Raw genomic sequence first — 20098 nt, 5'->3', positions numbered from 1 at the left:
TGGATGTGCGCACCAAGGTCTCACTGATCTTCAGTACTTTCCAGGGTCCTACCATTCATAGTGTAATCCCTTACCTTGTTAGCCCTCCTCAAGTGTATTACCTTACACTTTTCTGGGCTGAATTCCATTTACCACTGCTCTGCCTACTTGACCAGTCCATTGATATCCTCCTGCAGTTTATGGCTAACTTTCTCACTATTTAACCACCCTACCAATTTTAGTGTCATCTGTGAACTTCTTGATCCTACCCCCTACATTTAAGTCCAGATCATTTATATATGTTGCAAACAGCAAGGGCCCCAGTATCGAGCCCTGCTGAACCCCACTGGAAACAGACTTCCAGTCAGAGAAACATCCCGCTACCATCACCCTCTGCATCCTGCCGCTCAGCCAGTTTTGAATCCAGTGTGCCACTTTGCCTTGGATCCCATGTGCTTTTACTTTCTTGACCAGTCTGCCATGAGGGACCTTATCAAAAGCCTTGCTAAAGGCCATGTAGACCACGTCAAATGCATTAACCTCATCAACACTCCTGATTACCTTTTCTAAACAATTTGATTAAATTTGTCAAACACAACCTTCCCTTAATAAATCCATGCTGACGATCCCTGATTAATCCATGTCTCTTCAAGTGCAGATGTGTTCCCTTCCTCAGAATTCTTTCTAGTAACTTCTCCACCACTGAGGTTAGACTGATGGGCCTGTAATTTCCTGGTCCATCCCTTCCTCCCTTTTTTAATAATGGATAATGTTAGCAGTCTTCCAATCCTCTGGGACCTCACCTGTGGCCAGAGAGGATTTGAAAATTACTGCCAGGGTCTCTGATATCTTTTCCCTTGCCTCCCTCAACAGCCTGGGATTGACCTCTTCTGGGCCTGCAGATTTATCCATTTTTAAGGCCGCTAAACCCACCGGTATCTCCTCTCCCTCTATGCTAATTTCCTCTAATATTTCACAGTCTTCCACCCTGATGCCTATACCTGCTTCGCCCTTTTCCATTGTGAAGACCAATGCAAAGTCTTCCTTGAGGATTGTACCCACGTCTCTGGATCCACACACGCATTACCTCTATGGTCCCTAAATGGCCCTACTCTTTCCCTAGTTATTCTCTTGCTCTTTATATATTTAATACCCTCTTTGGGTTTTCCTTTATTCTATCCACCAATGCTTTCTCATACACTCTCTGAGCTTTCCTAATTTCCTTTTTAACTTTTCCCCCCCTGCATTTTTATACTCCTCTAGGGACTCTGCCATATTGAGCCCTTGGTATCTGCCATAAGCTTCTCTTTCCTAACCTTTATGTCCCTTGACATCCAGGATTCTCTGGACTTGGTTCCCCCCTTTGTCTTTATGAGAACATATTTGTCCTGTACTCTCGCTTTTACCTTCTTGAATGCCTCCCATTGCTCTGACACAGCTTTATCTGCAAGTAGCTGCTCCCAGTCCACTTGGGCCAAATCATCTCTCATCTTAGTAAAATTAGCCTTTCCCCAGTTTAGAACTTTTATCCCTGGCCCAACCTTATCCTTTTCCATAACTCACCTAAATCTAACTGAGTTATGGTCACTATCACCAAAATGCTCCCCTAGGTACGCCTTCCACCTGCCCGGGCTCTTTTCCAAATATTAGATCCAGAACTGCCCCCTTCCTTGGTGGGCTTTCTACATACTGGCTAGAAAAGTTCTTTTGGATGGAACTTAAGAATTTTGATCCCTCCCTACTTTGCACACTAAAACTATCCCCGTTAATATTTGGGTAGTTAAAAATCCCCTACTATTACTGCTTTATTATTCTTGCACTTCTCTGAAATTTGATTACATATTTGATTCTCTATCTCTCCCTGACTGATTGGGGGCCAAGAGTACACACCCAACAGTGTGTTTGCCCTGTTTGCCCCTTTTGTGTTTTTTACTTCTACCCATATGGCCTCATTTGACGATCCTTCCAAATATCATCCCTCCTCACTGCTATAATTGATTCCTTGATCAATATTGCAACCCACCTTTTCTATCCCCCTCTCTATCTTGTCTGAATACCCTTTAACCAGGAATGTTGAGCTGCCAATCCTGCCCTTTTAACCAAGTCTTGGTCATAGCTATGATATCATACTCCACTTGCCCATCTGTGCCCTCAGCTCGTCAGACTTATTCATCAGGCTCCTTGCATTAAAATATATTCTGTTTAGACTTGCTGAACTTACTTCTTTCTTATCCAGCCTATGTTTCCTCTGCCCTCCAGATTCACTCATGTTTTAACTTCTAATTCCATCTCAGCTTCTCTCCCTTCTGAACTACTTTTCAGGATCCCACCCCCCTGCCAATTTAGTTTGAATCCGCCCCAACAGCATTAGTTTTTGAACTTGTTTCTTACAAGTGTGACATTGTTCCAAATGTGTAGGTGTAACATTGCAATTGGATGGGTGTGTGCAAGATGTAATTTTTTAATTACTATTCTACTGGGCTTCCCATAACACTAGATATAGTAGGTCAGAGGATGCATTATTGTATAAAGACAGGGATGTTAATCCAAATAACATACAAGGTGTTACGCTGCTGCTAAAGTGTAGTTGTGTGCATCTTGATGTGTCCCTTTCAACTGAAAATGCTGTGCTGTGTTCAGCTGAGTTAGAAGCTAATTTTCATCTAGTTAAAAGAAAAACATCCTAGTTTCCTAATTTTTTTTTAAAGAAAGCGTGACTTCTGAAGTTAGTTGAAACTTTCAGTTGGGAATGACTAGCTTTCCTTTTAAAGTATAATATAGGGATTTTCATGTGTGATACCTGGAGTGTGACAGTAGCATTTCAAAATTAATGGATATCTCCTTGTGGATCTCCTTGTCATTTGTTCATGGTAATTGTCCACTAGTTGCTTTTATGTATCTATTTCAGTTTGTATCTTTTTTAGTAAGTTGGGAAGAGTAATATATCAGTTATGAGATAGATAAATTGACATTTGGCATGGTCATGAGTTCAGTGAATCCGTGATGGGGAGGATGGGTTTAGAATTTGTTATCAGTGGAGTGTGGAGTAGTTGCAAAGTTGGGCAGAAATAGGTGGGGTATCCCTTGGATTTGGCAAGACTGCAGGGCCTGGGGTTTTGCAGTGCATGGAATGATCTTGGAGTTGAGCAGCATGGGGCAGGAAGAGAGGATGCTGGGTTTGGTAGCATCAAAGAAGTTAGTGTTGAAGTCTGACAGAAGTGTGGGGAAGTCCTAGAATTTTGCAGCATTGAAGTAGGGATTGTGCATTTTGGGAGCACTGGGGAGGAGTCCTGGGATTTGAAATGGCTTATGTGAAGTCCTGGAGTTTGCAACACCTGAGGGGAATGTCTGGTCTTCACTAGAACTGGGAATTGCAAGTTTAAGTTTGGCTTACTTGGGGTTCCTTGTGTCTATTAGAATTGCGTATGTTCTAGAATCAAAATTGGCTACATAACTTCTTGGGTCTGGCAACTTTTTCACAGAATGTCTCTATCTTTCTAACACCCACTTATCCCTGAGGTACCTCCTCAATCTGCTCCTGCCCAACTCATATCCCCTCTCCAGTCTAATCTCCCCACTCTCCCCAGCCTTCCATCCTTTGTTCCATGCTACTTGCTGGTGCAGGCTTCCACTAGATCGATGGACAGTAGGTAACTGAGTGATGGAGGGGTGTGTCATGATGATAGTAGCAGATGCAGCTGGAACTGGGCCTCTTTAACAGTAGTCAGTTGAGAATGATGATCAGTAGTGAGTAAATGAGATGTGGAGATTCAGGGCAGCAGAAGCTATCGGCTTCATGACTGCTGTGCAACACGGCTCCTTGTCCACATCTCCCCTTCCCTCCTCTGTGGCCTCCTGTCCCACTCCTGTACTATATTCATCTGAAACTCTGTTACCCAACAATGGTTTAAAAAAACAATTATTTGCCCTTCAAAGAGCATATTGTGCTTGCAATGAATGTCAGCTGTGTAGATTATGCCTTTTAAAGAACAAAGAGCTGCTTTTTGGCTTCGTGCTGGGAGACTAACAGAGGCATAAAGAGGTCTTCGCCAGACACCAAGATCATATTATTTGGGAGGGGCTGTAGCAGGAATAGGGATATAGTGGTTTGAGTTAATCTACTGGATTTGCACCCTAAACAGTGGTCATCAGTTCATAACGCAGGATGGTGAGTTATGAAATTGAATATAATAAATCAGATAACTTATAGGATAGTAACCATGAAAGTTACTACAATGTTTTAAAAATCCATCTTGTTCACTAAAGTCTTCCAGGTCCACTGAAGTAGATTAGCAAACCATTCAATTGTAATATAGTCATGACAAAGTTTAAAAATAAGGAGAAAATCAGATGGGCCTATTGCTATGAACTAGCTATTGAATCAGGGCAAGAATTAGATAAGTTTTACCCAGTGGGCCCTGCAAAATTTCCCTTACTAGCATCGAAGACTGATACTAAGTTGGGAAAACTGTCCAATAAATTAGTCAAGAAACAAGCCAACATAGGTGGGATTCTGAGTATGACTTCCAACTAATAGCTCAGATTCCTTTGTTACCATCTTGAGATATCTTTCTACCTCACCACTGGGACAGACCCACTCGAGATGAGGGCACAGTAGTGTCCAGTCAAGTAGGAGTGGACCTCAGACCCCTTTAGAAATAACTTTGTGCTCCAGGCGATCTTCAGGTGAAACAAGGTCTAGGTAGTCTGTTGATTATTGCTTAACTCCAGCACCGCCTCAGCCTCCTGATGAAGTATTACTGTACCACTCCTTGATTTTGATCATTACTTTCAGGAAACTCAAGAAGCTCCATTTTTGGATGACACTGCTAAGTCCTAAAGGGTATACTACCAGATTGATCCTATGACAGACGGCAAGGAACTAGCAATGGGTCATAACCTGCTCATTCCTGCGAAATTATCTGTATCGATGTTTCTATCCATGATAGTGTTGGTAGGAGTGATCCATGCACATTCCTTGTGAAGACAGAGTTTCAGCTTCCTGCAAAGAGCATCCTCCATTGTGTACTGTGGGACTACCATCACTCAGTGATGCAGATTAAGGACATGCTTAGGATGCTGCGCTATTAGCATCAGCAAAACTATACACCACTGCAATCTATGACATCATTTGGCACATCACTCGCTCCTCAGTAGCCATCACACTGTAAGATTGACTCTGGTTCAGTGGGATGTGTAGAAGGCAGACTTTAAAATGAGGTTCCAAGCTGGTGAAACTACCTGTATGCTGAAAAGCAAAGGGCTATAGACAGAGCTCAGTAGCACCCCCACTAACCGAGCTGGCTGAGTCCTAACTGCTAGACTGCGTCTGCGGCAGGTGGTGAAGGAACCAACAAGAGGGAAAAACATACTTGACCTCATCTTCACCAACCTGCCTGCCGCAGAATCATCTGTCCGTGACAGTATCAGTAGGAGTGACCACCGCACAGTCGTTATGGAGACAAAGTCCAGCCTTCACATTGAGGACACCCTCCATTGTGTTGTGTGGCATTACCACTGTGCTAAACGAAATAGATTTCAAATAGATCTAGCAGCTCAAGACTGGGCATCCATGAGGCGCTGTGGGTCATCAGCCACAGCAGAATTGCTCTCTAACACAATCTAACCTCATGGCCTAGCATATCCTCCACTCTTCCATTATGATCAAGCCTGGGGATCAGCCTTGGTTCAATGAAGAATACAGGAAGGCATGCCAGGATCAGCACTAGGCATACCTAAAAGTGAGGTGTCAGCCTGGTGAAGCTATAACACTTTTGTGCCAAATCGCATAAGCAGCAAGTGATAGACGGAGCTAAGCGATCCCGCAATCAACGGATCCGATCGAAGCTCTGTAGTCCTGCCACATCCAGTTGTGAATGGTGATGGACAATTAAACAAGCCGCTAGAGGAAGAAGCTTCACAAATATCCCCATCCTCAATGATGGAGGAGCACAGCATATCAGTGCAAAAGATAAGGCTTAAGAACTTGCTACAATCTACGGCCAGAAATGCCGAGTGGATGATCCACCTCAGCCTCCTTCGGAGGCCCCCTGCATCACAGATGCCAGTCTTAAGCTTTTCGATTCACTCCACATGATATCAAGAAATGGCTGAAGGCACTGGACTTCAAAGACTTCAAAGGCTATGGACCCTGACAATATTCCGGCAATAGCACTGAAGACTTGTGCTCCAGAACTTGCTGCATCCCTGGCCAAGCTGTTCCAGTACAGCTACAACACTGGCATCTACCCGGCTATGTGGAAAATTGCCCAGGTATGTCCTGTACACAACAAGCAGGACAAATCCAACACGGCCAATTATTGTCCCATCAGCCTACTCTTGGTCATCAGTAAAGTAATGGAAGGGGTCATCAACAGTGCTATCAAATGGCACTTGCTTAGCAGTAACCTGCTCACTAATGCCCAGTTTGAGTTCCGCCAGGGCCACTCCGCTCCTGACCTCCTTAGAGCTTTGATTCAAACATGGACAAAAGAGCTGAACTCCCGAGGTGAGGTGAAAGTAACTGCCCTTGGCATCAAGGCTGTATTTGACTGAATGTGGCATCAAGGAGCCCAAGCAAAACTGGAGCCAGTGGGTATCGAAGAAAACTCTCTGCTGGTTAGAGTCATACCTAGCACAAAGGTTGTGGTTGTTGGAGGTCAGTCATCTCAGCTCCAGGAGTTCTTCAGGGTGGTGTTCTCAGCCCAGCCATCTTTAGCTGCCTCATCAATGACCTTCCTTCCATCATAAGGTCAGAAGTGGGGATGTTCACTATGATTGCACAATGTTCATCACCATTCGCAACTCCTCAGACACTGAAGCAGTCCATGTCCACCAAACGCAGCAAGACCTGGACAATATCCAGCTTTGGGCTGCCAAGCGGCAAATAACATTCGTGCCACACAAGTGTCAGGCAATGAACATCTCCAACAAGAGAGAATCCAACCATCGCCCTTTGATGCTCAATGACATTACCATAATTGAACACCCCCCCCCCCCGCATTATCAACATCCTGGAGATTACCACTGACCAGAAACTGAACTGGACTAGCTATATAAATATTGTGGCTACAAGAGCAGGTCAGAGGCTAGGAATCGTGTGATGAGTAACTCATCTCCTGACTTCCCAAAGCCTGTCCACCTTCTGCAAGGCACAAGTCAGGAGTGTGATGGAATACTCTCTACTTGCCTGGATGAGTGCAGCTCCCACAAAACTCAAGAAGCTTGACACCGTTCAGGACAAAGCAGGCCTGCCTGATTGGCATCACATCCACAAACATTCACTCCCTCCACCACCGATGCACAGTAGCAGCAGTGTGTACCATCTACAAGATGCAGTACAGGAATTCACCAAGGCTCCTTTGACAGCATCTCCCAAACCCACGACCACTACCATCTAGAAGGACAAGGGCATCAGATGGGAACACCACCACCTGGAAGTTCCCCTCCAAGTCACTGACCATTCTGACTTGGAAATATATTGCCATTCCTTCACCGTCGCTGGGTCAAAATCCTGGAACTTGCTTCCTAGCAGCACTGTGGATATATCTACACCACGTGGACTGCAGCAGGTCAAGAAGGCAACTCAGCACCACCTTTTCAAGCGCAACTAAGGATGGGTAATAAATACTGGCCCAGCCAGTGAAGCCCACATCCCGTGAATGAATTAAAAAAGATTTAAGCATGCCCCAATCAACAGATCAGAGCAAAAAACCTTATCTGCTGCCTGCAATCCAGAATGTTGGTGGAAAGCCTGTAAACTAACAGAAGAAAGTGACTTCATGAGCATTCCCTTCTCACCATGGTAGGGCTCAGTGTGTGAGTGCAAAGAAAGAAGCTGCGATATTTACAAATGTTGAAGAGTAGTTTTGCAAATTTGATCCTTTTATTTAGAGCCCCTACATTGTTGATGCCAGTGCCCAACAAATTCAGTTAATTCCACATGACAAACAGTACCTTAATCCAGTAGGCACAGGGAAAATTAAGAGCCCTTATAGCATTGCTATTTTGGTGCTGAGTACCAATACTTTGCTGTCCCATTACAGTTATATACAGGCATCTATCAGACAATTTAAAAAAATTTATCCGTGAGATTTGAGCATCCACATCCCATGAACGATCCCATTGCCCATCCCTAATTGCCCTTGTTCAGCAGACATTTAAGAGTCAACCACATTGCTGTGGGTCTGGGGTCACGTAGACCATACGGCAAATTTCCTTCCCTAAAGGACATGAGTGAACCAGATGGGATTTTACAACAATCGGCAATGGCTTCGTGGTTATCAACAAGCTGTTATTGAATTCAAATTTCACCATCTGCCATGGTGGTATTTGAACCTGGCTCCCCAGAGCATTACCTTGGGTCTCTGGAAAGTAGTCCAGTGCCAATACCACTATGCTACCTTTTCCAGATGTGTCTGGATGGATCTAGCCTGACCAATTGCTGCCTTATTAACCCCCTCCCAATCATAAGTAAAGTGTTTTGAAGACCGCGTCAATAGTGCCATCAAGCGACATCTAGTCATTGCTCAGTCCGGGTTCCATCAAATTCACTCTGCTCTGGATCTCATCACAGCATAGATTCAGACTAAATTTACAAGTTGACTTCTAGAAGCGAGTGAGAGCAACTGACCTCTACATCAAGCAGCATTTTACTGAGTGTGCAAGGAGTCCTAGCAAAACAGGCTAGTTAGGGTCATGAGAAAAATCCTTCAGGGTCTGGAGTCATTTTTGATACACAGGAAGATTTTGAGATTGTTTGAGGTTAATTATTGCAGGGCCAGGAGATTGGTGAAGCAGTTCCTTAGGGAATCGTCTGTGGTCCGACCTGCGTTACTTCATCAATGACCTTCCCTCCATCATAAGGCAAGGACTTGGGCTGTTTGCTGACAATTATATAGTGTTCAACTCCATTCACAAACATTCTGGTAATGAAGCAGCTCATGCCAGTCTTGCGCTGACAAGTGGCAGGTACTTTACATGCCATGGAAGCATCAACAAGAAAAAACAACCACATCTTTGACCTACAATGCACCATTGCTATCTCCCACTGTCAACATCGTGTACAGACCATTGACTAAAATTGTTACTGGACTACAAAGATAGGTTCTGTCGAAGCGTCATGAGGACTTGAAACGTCAACTCTTTTCTTCTCCGCCGATGCTGCCAGACCTGCTGAGTTTTTCCAGGTAATTCTGTTTTTGTTTTTACGAAGATAGGTATTGTATATAGTAGGATAAAAGCAAAATACTGCGGATGCTGGAAATCTGAAACAAGAACAGAAAATGCTGGAAAAACAGCATCTGTGGAGAGAAATAAACAGAGTTAACATTTCGAATTCATTTGACTCTTCAGAACTAAAGAAAAATAAAATGTGATGAAGTTTAAACTGTTTAAGGGGGGTGGAGCAGGTGAAGCTGGAAAGAAGGCCAGCATTAGGTGGATATTATCTTTTGATAACTTCAACTTGCAGCCTGCTTGGCTACAAAATGTAATTAAACCACACACACAGAAAAACACAACCCCACCCCGGCCAAAAACCTACTTTACAATAAACCCTGAAAATATTAGGAAAATTATTATACCTCCATAACAAGGCTTTGGACTTAGTTCACTACCACATTTCTGCAGCTACCAACCTGCTCAGCCACATCCTCACCACTACTTTTGCCCTTGTCCACATTAAAACCATTATTCCCTTTCACCTGGTCATTCCCCAGGTACGGTGCCTATCCCAATTCTCTTAAGTCCAAGGGACACAGACTTGAAGGGACATGGCATTCAACTAGTTTAGCTGTTCAATAGATTTAGCTGAATTGCATAATACCTTATTGGGTCTTGTTCTTGTCTTCTAAAACTGCTCTCAATTCTGGGATCATCCTGAGACGTAGAGATAGCTCCTTGTTTTTTCACTGCAACCTGATTTAACCCCTCTTCCCTGTCTCTTCCACCCTCAGATTCAATAAAAAGTGTGAGGGGCTCATGTACTTCTTTGTCACTCAGTTTGAGACCATCCAATCAGCTGTCTCTGCCACTTCTCTCCCTTCCCCTTGCCCATCAGGCCAAGTCTCTAATGACCCCTAAACTTGTATGTTTCTCTACTTTTCCTTCTATCTCCCCATGTGCCACCTGAACTCATTTTGTCCATGAGGCTGACCTCCTGCTCTTTTGACCCTATTTCCACTAAACTGCTTACCATCGAACTTCCTTTTCTGACTGAAATTTAGCTGATAATGTTAAATGTTCTCTATCCTCAGGCATTATCCCACCATCCTTCAAATTTGCCATTATCACTTCTGTCCACAAGAACCCTAACCTTTGAACCATCTGTCCTTGTAAACTACTGCCATTAGCAACCTTCTTATCCTCTCCAAAATCCTTGAACATGTCGCCTCGCAAATCCATTCTCATGTTTTAAGGAACTCCATGCTTGAATCCCTTCATTAAGGTTTCTGCCTTTGTTAGAATACTGAAACAGCTCTTATTAAAGTCACGAATAACATCACATGTGACTATGATAAAGTTAAGCTGTCCCCCCTCACCCTTCTCAGTCTGTCTGCATCTTTCAACAGGATTGACAACACCATCCTCCTACATAGCTTTTTCACCATTGTCCAGTTGGGTGGGACTGCACTTGCCTGGCTCTATTTTTACCTGTCTAATTGTTGCCAGAGAATCATCTCCAGTGACTTCTCTTCTTGCTCCCACATTGCTACTTCTGGTGTCTCCAAAGATGCCCCTCAACAACATCATCCAAAAACATGTGGGTTTCCACAGGTACACTGATGGCATCCTGCTCTACCTACCCACCTCCTTTCTTGACCCCTGAACTTTATCTAAATTGCCAGACTGCTTGTCTGATATCCAGTACTGGATGAGCAGAAATTTGCTCCGACTAAATATTGGGAAGATAAAATCCATTGGGTGGAATCATCCAGCCCCCTTGGCGGCAGATGTCATGGTGGGTGTAAGCGGACAATATGGCAGGAAGGCAAAAAATCAGTTTCACGCTGTCGTGAAACCACTTTGTGATCATCCGCTCCATCAGTCAATGGCAGGCTGCATTTCCTGCTGCTGCACGTCGGGAACCTAATTTAAGTACATCTCTGCTTGCTGGAATCATCACCCCCACTTCAAATTTACCACCCACGTCAACATGACTTCAGAACGGTGTGCTTCATGACAGTCTTTAAAAGGCGTACATCTGGCGAGGGGAACTTGGAGATGAGTGCACAAACCGTGAGCAGCACTCACGAGCATCGCCCATAGGACATCAAGGAAGAGCTGCTGCACATTCAGGAGGCACACAGGCAATTCACATTTTCCCAGCTGTCTTTCAGTGCCGTGCTCCAGTATGGCTGAGGCTTGGGGTGTGCGGGCAGCTGTGGGGCAAGGCAGCACAGACTGAAGGAAGTACACAAGCAGTTGCCGGGTGTGAGGGATATGGCGGGGTGAAGGAAGTGACCATGCACTAGGAAAAGCTTGTCAAAAGTGAGCATTCTTCCACAGCTGAGGCCATTAAGCAGCAACTCCATTGACATGCTTGGAGTTGGGCCTCAGAAGCTTTCCTGCCCATTCAAGCAACACTAAAGTATGAAAGTGCCACCAAATACTCCAGAACCTTTCACCCCTCGGGCGCAGACTGCAACTTAACATGCATTTTAGTGGGCAGCAGAACAACTGGCCGACTGGGCAAGTTTTAGAATCCTCTTGCAAAAGGTGGCCATCACACAGTCACTGGTGAAGGCGCTCAGAGCCCCTTGCAATGCCTTTATTAAGGTTTGGATCAGTATTCCTCATGATTCAAGCTAATAGCACAGCCTTGCAGTGAAGTTTAGGAGAATGCCTGAGCTGAGAGCACAGCGTGCAGTCGGTGTCCAAAGCTGCTGCCATTCGGTCAAGTGGGTGGGGTTTCGGACAGCCAGGAAGTACACTACACACTGGCTATCCAAGTGGTGGCCAGCACTCTCTCCGGTATGTCTGAAAGGGCCTTCAGACTTAACCAAGAGAGGTACTTAAGGCACAGATGCTAACCTGCGCGTCTCTCTCTTTGATCCTGTGGAAGGAGAACATCAAGATCATGGAGCCTGGTGATTTAGTGGTATGCCTCATTGCTTACAGGGAGCAGGAAGAAGAAGAGTGCAGCAGAGGTGTCTGGCTCAGCAAAGGGAGGAGCACCTCCTTCAAGATTATGGGGCAGCAGGGCTTGCTGCGTATGCAGCTGAAGATCCACAGAGAGCTGTTGCTCATTAATGTTTCGCTAGACCCAAGGTCTATAGATGGTGCTTGTCATTCCTGCTGATGACTGAGAACCAGTGTTGCCAAGATTGTGTATGGCTAGGGAATTGGTTGGTCACATATGCCACCTGCTACAGAACTTGGCACCCTGGGGACATGGTGGGCATCCACTGCCAGTGGCCTTGAAAGTGACTGCGACGCTTGATTTTTATGCCAGTGATTCCTTCCAGGGCTTCACAGGTGAGCAGTTCAGGACCTCGCAAGCCTCCACACACAAACGTATCCAGGAGGTCACGGATGCCATCTTCTCAAAAGCAGGAAACTTTGCACATCCGAACATACGAAATAGGAGCAGAAGTAGGCCATTCAGCCCGTCGAGCCTGCTCCACCATTCATTAAAATCATGGCTGATCTGTTTGTGTTTTGAATTCCACCTTCCTATCTTCCCCTGATAACCTTTGATTCCCTTGCCTAACAAGGATCTATCTACTGCCGCCTTAAAAATATTCAATGACCCTTACCTCCCCTGCCTTTTGAGTTCTAAAGTCACACAACCCTCTGAGAAGAAAAGTTTTCTCCTCATCTATGTCCTAACAGGGCACCCCCTAATTTTCAAACTGTGCCCCTGGTTTTGGATTCACCCAGAAGAGGAAACATCCTTTCCACATTTACCTTGTCAATAGATCTTAAATACTTCAATCAAGTCACCGCTCACTAAATGCCAGTGGAAACAAGCCCTGTCTGTCTAACCGTTTTTCAGAAGACAAACCACTTATTCCAGTTATCAATCTAGTAAACCCCCTCTGAACTGCCTCCAATGCATTTATATCCTTCTTTAAATAAGGAGATCAAAACTGCACACAGTATTTGAGATGTGGTCTCACTAGTGCCCTGTATAACTGAAGCATAACACCCTTTTTTTTATGTTCAGTTCCTGTCATAATAAGGGATAGCATTCCATTAGCCTTAATTACTTGCTGAATTGTGCATTTTGCCTGGGATCAAGAAAGCCAGGGAGCAAGAGTACTGGGATTTGCGCAGATGTCAGGTTTCCCACACATGCAGGGTGCCATCGACCACTTGGCGCTTGGATCTCCGTGACAACAATCATTAACTGCAAGGGCTTCCACCCGCTGAATGTTCAGCGGTGTTCGACCACCACAAACACATTCCACAGATCTGCACACAATTCCCAGGGAACATCCACAACACCTACGTTCTTAGCAGGCCTCAGATCCCTTACATCCTCTGGGGTCCACAGAGGCTGCAAGAATAGCTCCTCGGTGACTAGTGCTACCCACACAGGACGTGACTGATGATGCCTGTATGGCGGCCTCAGACTGCAGCAGAGCGATGATATAATGAGGCTCACGCCATGACCCGGACTTTGGTGGAGCAACTAGCAGGCACCTTGAAAATGAGGTTCCAGTGCCTTGACTGGTCCGGTGGAGCGCTGCAATACAGTCCACTGAAGGTGTCGTACATCATTGTAGCTTGCTATTCACTACAGAACCTGGTGCTGCAACGGGTGGAGGACCTGTCTGAGGAGGAGACGGAAGAGCTGTACATCTTCAATGAGGAGGATGCCAAAGGAGATGAGGTTGATGAGGTCTTCGAAGGCGAGGATGCCGGCGATGAGGCCATTGCACTGGCCAGAGGAGGTATGTGTGCTCGGGAGGCCCTCATAGCCACAAGATTCATGGAGACTGATGATGAGATGCAGTGAGGACAGCCCTGATATCCTCAAATTGCATCTGTGAATCTTGTGAAACACACATGCCCTCAGTGCTCAGGCTCATGACATAGAGAGGCAGTGGAGGCCCTAATAGTCACTAGTTTCCAGGAAGTTAATAATGACATGCAGTGAGGACACTCCATAAATCTTCACAAAGCCTTTGTGAATGTTACCCTTCAGCACCTGTCCTCTTCAGGAACACCAATGTCACCAGTCACAGATGCTGAAGAGATGGGGGTCCAGCTGGAGCTCAAAGGTGCTCAGAGCACACAGAGAATGACGGAACTCTGTGTTGCCTGCCCACAACGTTCTGGCAACAATGACGAGCACCATCGAGGTGCAGGCATCGCTAATGTGTTCAGTGAGTGTGAAGCTGGACCATCACTTTGGTCTGAAGGCTGCACAAAGCACAGGGAAGAGGCCCTGGACTGAGACACCTGCCTTTATCTTGTGCAGGAACCAAGGTTTCACATTTGAGCGACAGGAACACTACTCATTATAAGAGGGAGCCATAGGCAAGGAGACATTTTTGGGATTTTATTTACAATACTGAACGTTATGTACAAGTGATTAGTACCTGTGCCCAGGCTGTGCAATGGCCTAAATAGCCAAGTGGTTATGGTACTGGGTTTGTAACCCCAAGATCAAGAGTTCAAATCTCACAATGGCAAACTATGAAACAATGTAACTTCATCTGAAACAGATGGAAACGGGTTTGTAAAAAAGAGCTTGGCCTAAATAGCCAAGTGGTTATGGTACTGGGTTTGTAACCCCAAGATCAAGAATTCAAATCTCACACTGGCTAACCATGAAACAATGTAACTTCATCTGAAAAACAGATGGAAACGTGTTTGTACTCGAAAGAGTTACATCACCTTAACCTTCCTAATCCTGCCGCTATGTTTTGGTGCTCTCCTGACATCCACAGTGGAGGTGGAGGCTGACTGCTACGTCCTGTCTGTGATGATCTTGACGGGTATCCTCTGCAGGGCTCTGGACTGCTTTGTGTTCTGCAGTGACCTAGCTGCACCCTCCTCGGCCTGTGGAGCTGGAGATGGTGGGGTCACAGAAAGAGGGGATTTGGATCGGCCAGATTTTTCTGGAGTCAGCTGGGTGGATGGCCCTGAGGTGTAGAGCTGCTGGTCCTACTCGCTGTGGGTGCCCGGCAACCCTTGGCTGACTCCTTGAGGAGATGTGGAAGCTGGAGTGAGATCGAACTGCCCTTCACCCCTCTCATGTTGACATTGTTGGAGGCCAACTATGGCATCAGCAATTGAGTTCAGTTCACGCAGCAGTGCAGAACTGATGTCCTGGACCAAGGTCCTCATAGCTGCCGCCATCCTGCCAGTGTTGATTTCGATGCGTCAGCATGTTGATGCCATCACCCGGACTGAAGGCAGACAGTCTCCTCCAGACCAAAGTTATTCCTTGTAATCTGAGGAGCGCATAAGGCATTCCTTCCTGGTGTTCCGGTGATTGTCTTTGCAGCTCCAACAACTGCTTGAGACCGAGTCCAGAGGCTCATCGTCTGACTCAGACTCAGCAGATTCCTCAGCATTCCTCAGAGTGCCAGTGACCAAAGGTGTCCCTGCCTCTGCCTGCTGTGGAACAGATTTTGTGGTATGCTCACCAGATTGTGACCCCAAAGCTACTCTACATCTTGGTGCCACCGAGGTGTGTGTTGCTGCGCTGGTGGAGGGTGTGGGTGAGTGCTGTGACGGGCCTTCAACGGTGCTGCCCTCGGTCTTCATCTGAGGTGCTCTTGGTGCTGGGGCTGGGCTCAAGGTTGGCTGAGTGCAACATGTCAAATTTGCCTAGGAGAGAAGATGAAGGTTATTAGTGTTTGGCAACCACATTGAACACAGACCAGTGGACCCAATAACGTTGAGAGAGGGGTGATGTGCTGCAGGATCCTCACGTGGGTGTTCGCCGCCGTTCTTGCTGTTGCCGTAGGAATGGTTGACGCCCTCTCTGACCAGCTCTAACATGCAACTCACGAACCGAGTGAGAGCCTTGATGACCGGCACTCCAATCCTGGCCTGGGACCTCTGCGTGATCTTGTCCTGCATCAAGACAGATGGACAGCATGTGAGCAAGGTGCATTCCAGGCCAAATATCAAGGTCATCACAGACAGGGCGTAGCAATCAGCAGGCTGCCTCCACCTCCTACTGTGCTTGCTGGGAGAGCACCAAGACAGGGCTAGGAAGGTTAAGATGGTGTAGGTACATGTGTGCTGAGTGGAGCCATGGATGTGGGGTAGTTGCCAGGGTGTGGGGAACGGAGTTTGTGAATAGGACAGAAGACAATGGGCGGAATCGCCCCAGATTTGCATTAAGTGTGGTACTGGGTGTGAAAAAAGATATTTTACCTGCTGGCCGCATTGGCGGATTTTCATGCCATTTCACAACCTTTCCCACCTCATAAATTATGCAGTCACAGGAAACACACTGGATCACTGGCGGATGGTCTCCGATTGGCCAGCCATGTCGTTATCTCGTTACCTCATGCGGGGTGCCATATTTAAAATGCAACCATGTGCATACTTCTCAGTGCTTGGCGCCCAAGACTGTTCCTGTGAAGGCATGGCCCCAAAAGCCAGGGAAATTGCAGCCCCTGATTCAGTGGCGCATCCCTATGATGCCTTCTAGACGCTGTGGAGGCCCAACATGAAGTCCTCTATCCCTGCTCTGGCTGCAGGAGGCCCATCAGTCTCACCACTGAGACTGTCTGGCTGAACCGGAATGTGTGCAACCTTGGTTCCATATCTTGATCCTGAGATGAGCTTTCAGCTAGATATCTGTGCCATCAGTAAGTGTACCTTCATTCACCTCCATTAAAAAAAACTTGCCTGATGCTGCCCCTGCCTCACGTCATCTACTACTAAAACCTTTAGCTTCCAATGCAGTCTTGGTCAGCCTACTACATTCTACACTCTGTAAACTTGAGGTCAACCAAAACAGCACTGCCTACATCCTAATTCACACCAAGTCCCATTCACCCATCACCCCCGTGCCTGTTAATCTACATTGGTTCCTGCTTAAACAACACCTCAATTTTAAAATTCTTACATAAAAGCAAAACACTGCCAATGCTGGAAATCTGAAATTAAAAACAGAAAATGCTGGAGAAGCCCAGCAGGCCTGGCAGCATCTGTGGAGAGAGAAACACAGTTAATATTCCTACTTTGAGCTCTGAAGAAGAGTCATACTGTCTTAATGTTAACTCTGTTCCTCTCTCCACAGATGCTGCCAGACCTGCTGAGCTTCTCCAGCATTTCCTGTTTTTATTTAACATTCTTATCCTTACTTTCAAATTCCTCCTTGGCCTCACCCCTTCCTGCCTCTGTAATCTCTTCCAGTTCCACAATTGAGATACATGTGCTGATCTAATTCTGTCCTCTTAAGCACCTCCATTTTTATTGCTCCACCATTAATCGCCATGTCTTCAGATGCTGGGCCTTTAGCTCTGGAATTCCCTTCCTAAACCTCTACTTCTCTTCTTCTTAAAACCTACTTCTTTGACCAAGCTCTTAGTCATCTGCCATTATATCTCCCTAGGTGGATCTGTCATATTTTGTTTTATGACACTCCTGTGAAGTGTCATGGGACATTTTATTACATTAAAGGTGCTACTGTATGTCAATTCATGTTGTTGAAATCGTATCTAATCCTGGTTTGAAAAGTGGACAAGTCGTTTGACAATAGGGAGGCTGGGAGGGGGGGTGTCCAGAGAGGTGAAAAGTTTGAGCTGGATGCCGTCAGCATACAAGTGGCATCTGATGTCATATCTTCAGATGTTGCTGGAGGTAGTGTATAGATGAGTAATAGGAATGGACTATCAATAGATCTTTGAGGACTCCAGAATTAAATGTATAGCCAAAAAGATAAGCCATTGAAAGAGATCCTCTGGTTAAGATTGGTGAAGGGGAAAAGCGGAACCAGATAAGGACAGGCTCGCTCAACCGGACAACAGAAAAAAGTTGGAGGAGGATGGTGTCGATAATTGTGTTGGAGAGGCCAAGAAAGTTGAGGAAGAGGAGTGCACTGTGGTTAGAGAGGATATTCAAGGACTTTGAGGAAAAGTGCATTTGAGAAGGCCTGGGAATTTGTGCAGACAATAGGGTCAAGTTTTATTTCTGAGGGGAGAGATCAGGATGGCAGATTTGATGGGGTGGGGGATATCTCAGGAGAGGGAATGGCTAGCTTGCAAGACTCGAAGGGAAGTTAGATGGTCAGCAGTTTAGTGGGAATAGGGTCAAGAGAGCAGAGTTTTATTGGCAACATGAATTTGGAAAGGGCATGAGGAGAGGTGGGAAAGAAATTAGAGGAAGTTGCAAATTCAGGGCTCGGGCAGGAGAGAACCCTGGTGGATGTTCGATGGAGGATATGTTGCAAAGGCAGCTGAATGCATGGTCTCAAGCATAGTGGCAAAAACATCCATGAGCTGCTTATACTTGTTGAAGGTATGGGGGGAGGCAGAGGAGAAAGGTTTAAGAAGACCGTTGATACTGCAGAAAAGAACCTGTAGGTTATATTTGCATTCAGGATAACCCTAGAGTAGCAGGTAGCTTTGGCCAGGGGAAGTTTTGGAGAGGGTCCTGCCAGTTCTGATGGTAAATTATTAAACAAATTAAATGTTATTTACGTTCATACCTGCAGCCCTTGAACTTTATAGACAATTCAGTAAACTTTGCCCTTGACACCTTTCCCAAAGAGAAGTTATGTAAGGCCTAACCTCGATATAAAAAAGTACTTAGTTTTTAAAAGGCTTATATCTTTTGGATTTTTAAAAATGTTTTCTGCTTGCAATCTTGCTTCTCTGCCACTGCCTTGGCATGGCAGTCAATAATAGAAACAAAATAATAACAATGGAGAGCCTCTTGGCTAGGAAAAATCCTGAAGCTTGTTAGATTACTTTCTCCTGGCAACTTTGCAATGGATTGAAAGAAATCTGCTTTTAATAATGGGAAGGAAAAGAATAAAGTTGTTTGACAGCAAATAGGCAAGGAGAGAAAGAACAAGAATGCATGTTGGTACAGAATGGAAGGTGGAAAGTGGAAGAGATTTAAACAGTATTTCAGGATGGAGATAGATCCAGAAGGATGAGTTAAAATAGTGGATTTGTAACCTTTCTAAAGTTTAAGCCCATTTGTAATGAGTCCTTTCACAGATGGTAGGACAATATGCCTTTGAAGTGTTTTTCTCCTGGAGGGGATACATAGTAATTCACTGAATTTGGAAGGCCTTATAACAGAAAATAGTTTTTCAGCAACTTTCCTTTAGAGCTGAATAACTTAGTTTAGAAGCAGAGATGCTCATTTATGATTGTGTTTTACTTCATAACAGGATGCATTAAAAATTTGTGTTATTCACATTTCCTTTGTTATCTAGTAGATTCTAATCAGATCAAACCTGTAAGTTTATTTTTGGGAAGCAGGACTATTGGCAGCAGTTGTGACATATAATATTTTAAGTTAGCATTGCAAAATGGTAACACTTCACTGTTATTTTTCAAATAAAATAGAAAATTTTGGGAGTATAGGATGGGAGTGGTGGTGCTGCTTGAGTGTAGTGGAACATTTCAACACAAGCATTGATGTCTGCCTCACATATTTTAATAGTTTGATCCAGTTGTCTAAAACTAACCCTTAGATACTTTAAATTATGGCGAATAAAACAGACTGAATTCAATTGGATTGCTTTTATTTATAGGAAATAAATGCATTGGAAGAATTCAAGGAAAAGAATCAGAGACTGCAGAAGATCTGGGTTGGAAGACTGGTTCTCTATTCATCCACACTTTATATCATAACGTTTATATTTGTGTACTTGTGGTGCTTTCCGGAAGAATGGACTGCACGACTAACCTTGGCACTTCCAGGGTTTTTATTTCCTTTACTGTAAGTAATTTTATTATTGTCCTTTTGGATCACTTTGAAAAAAGACATCTTTATAGTCCAGCTTTGTTTTTATTGATGCAACTTATACTTCTTTGGTAACCATAAATCTTGTAAACCGTACTAATACTGTAGCCCACATAAGTGAATACCTAATAATCAAAGAGCTCACTTTGTGAATTAAATGATAGTTAAAATTCTTTAAGATTCTTTTTTCCAGATTGTGTGAACTGCATAGCATATTTAAGTG

The 20098-nt window shown here is 45.0% G+C and overlaps 1 protein-coding gene across 2 annotated transcripts in view; it reads left to right on the top strand.

Annotated features, from left to right (window-relative positions):
• lnpk (lunapark, ER junction formation factor) overlaps window positions 1-20098 on the top strand; it is a 106855-nt gene that overhangs the window by 15855 nt on the left and 70902 nt on the right. For both annotated transcript variants that reach the window (XM_041201456.1, XM_041201457.1), the window contains exon 4: window positions 19664-19851. In XM_041201456.1, the coding sequence (XP_041057390.1) occupies window positions 19664-19851 (188 nt within the window). The remainder of the gene's footprint in view (window positions 1-19663; window positions 19852-20098) is intronic.

The sequence above is a fragment of the Carcharodon carcharias genome, chromosome 12 (genome assembly GCF_017639515.1).
Source record: "Carcharodon carcharias isolate sCarCar2 chromosome 12, sCarCar2.pri, whole genome shotgun sequence".
Taxonomy (NCBI): domain Eukaryota; kingdom Metazoa; phylum Chordata; class Chondrichthyes; order Lamniformes; family Lamnidae; genus Carcharodon; species Carcharodon carcharias.
The sequence above is the reverse complement of the archived record's forward strand: the minus strand, read 5'-3'. Positions and strand labels throughout refer to the sequence as shown.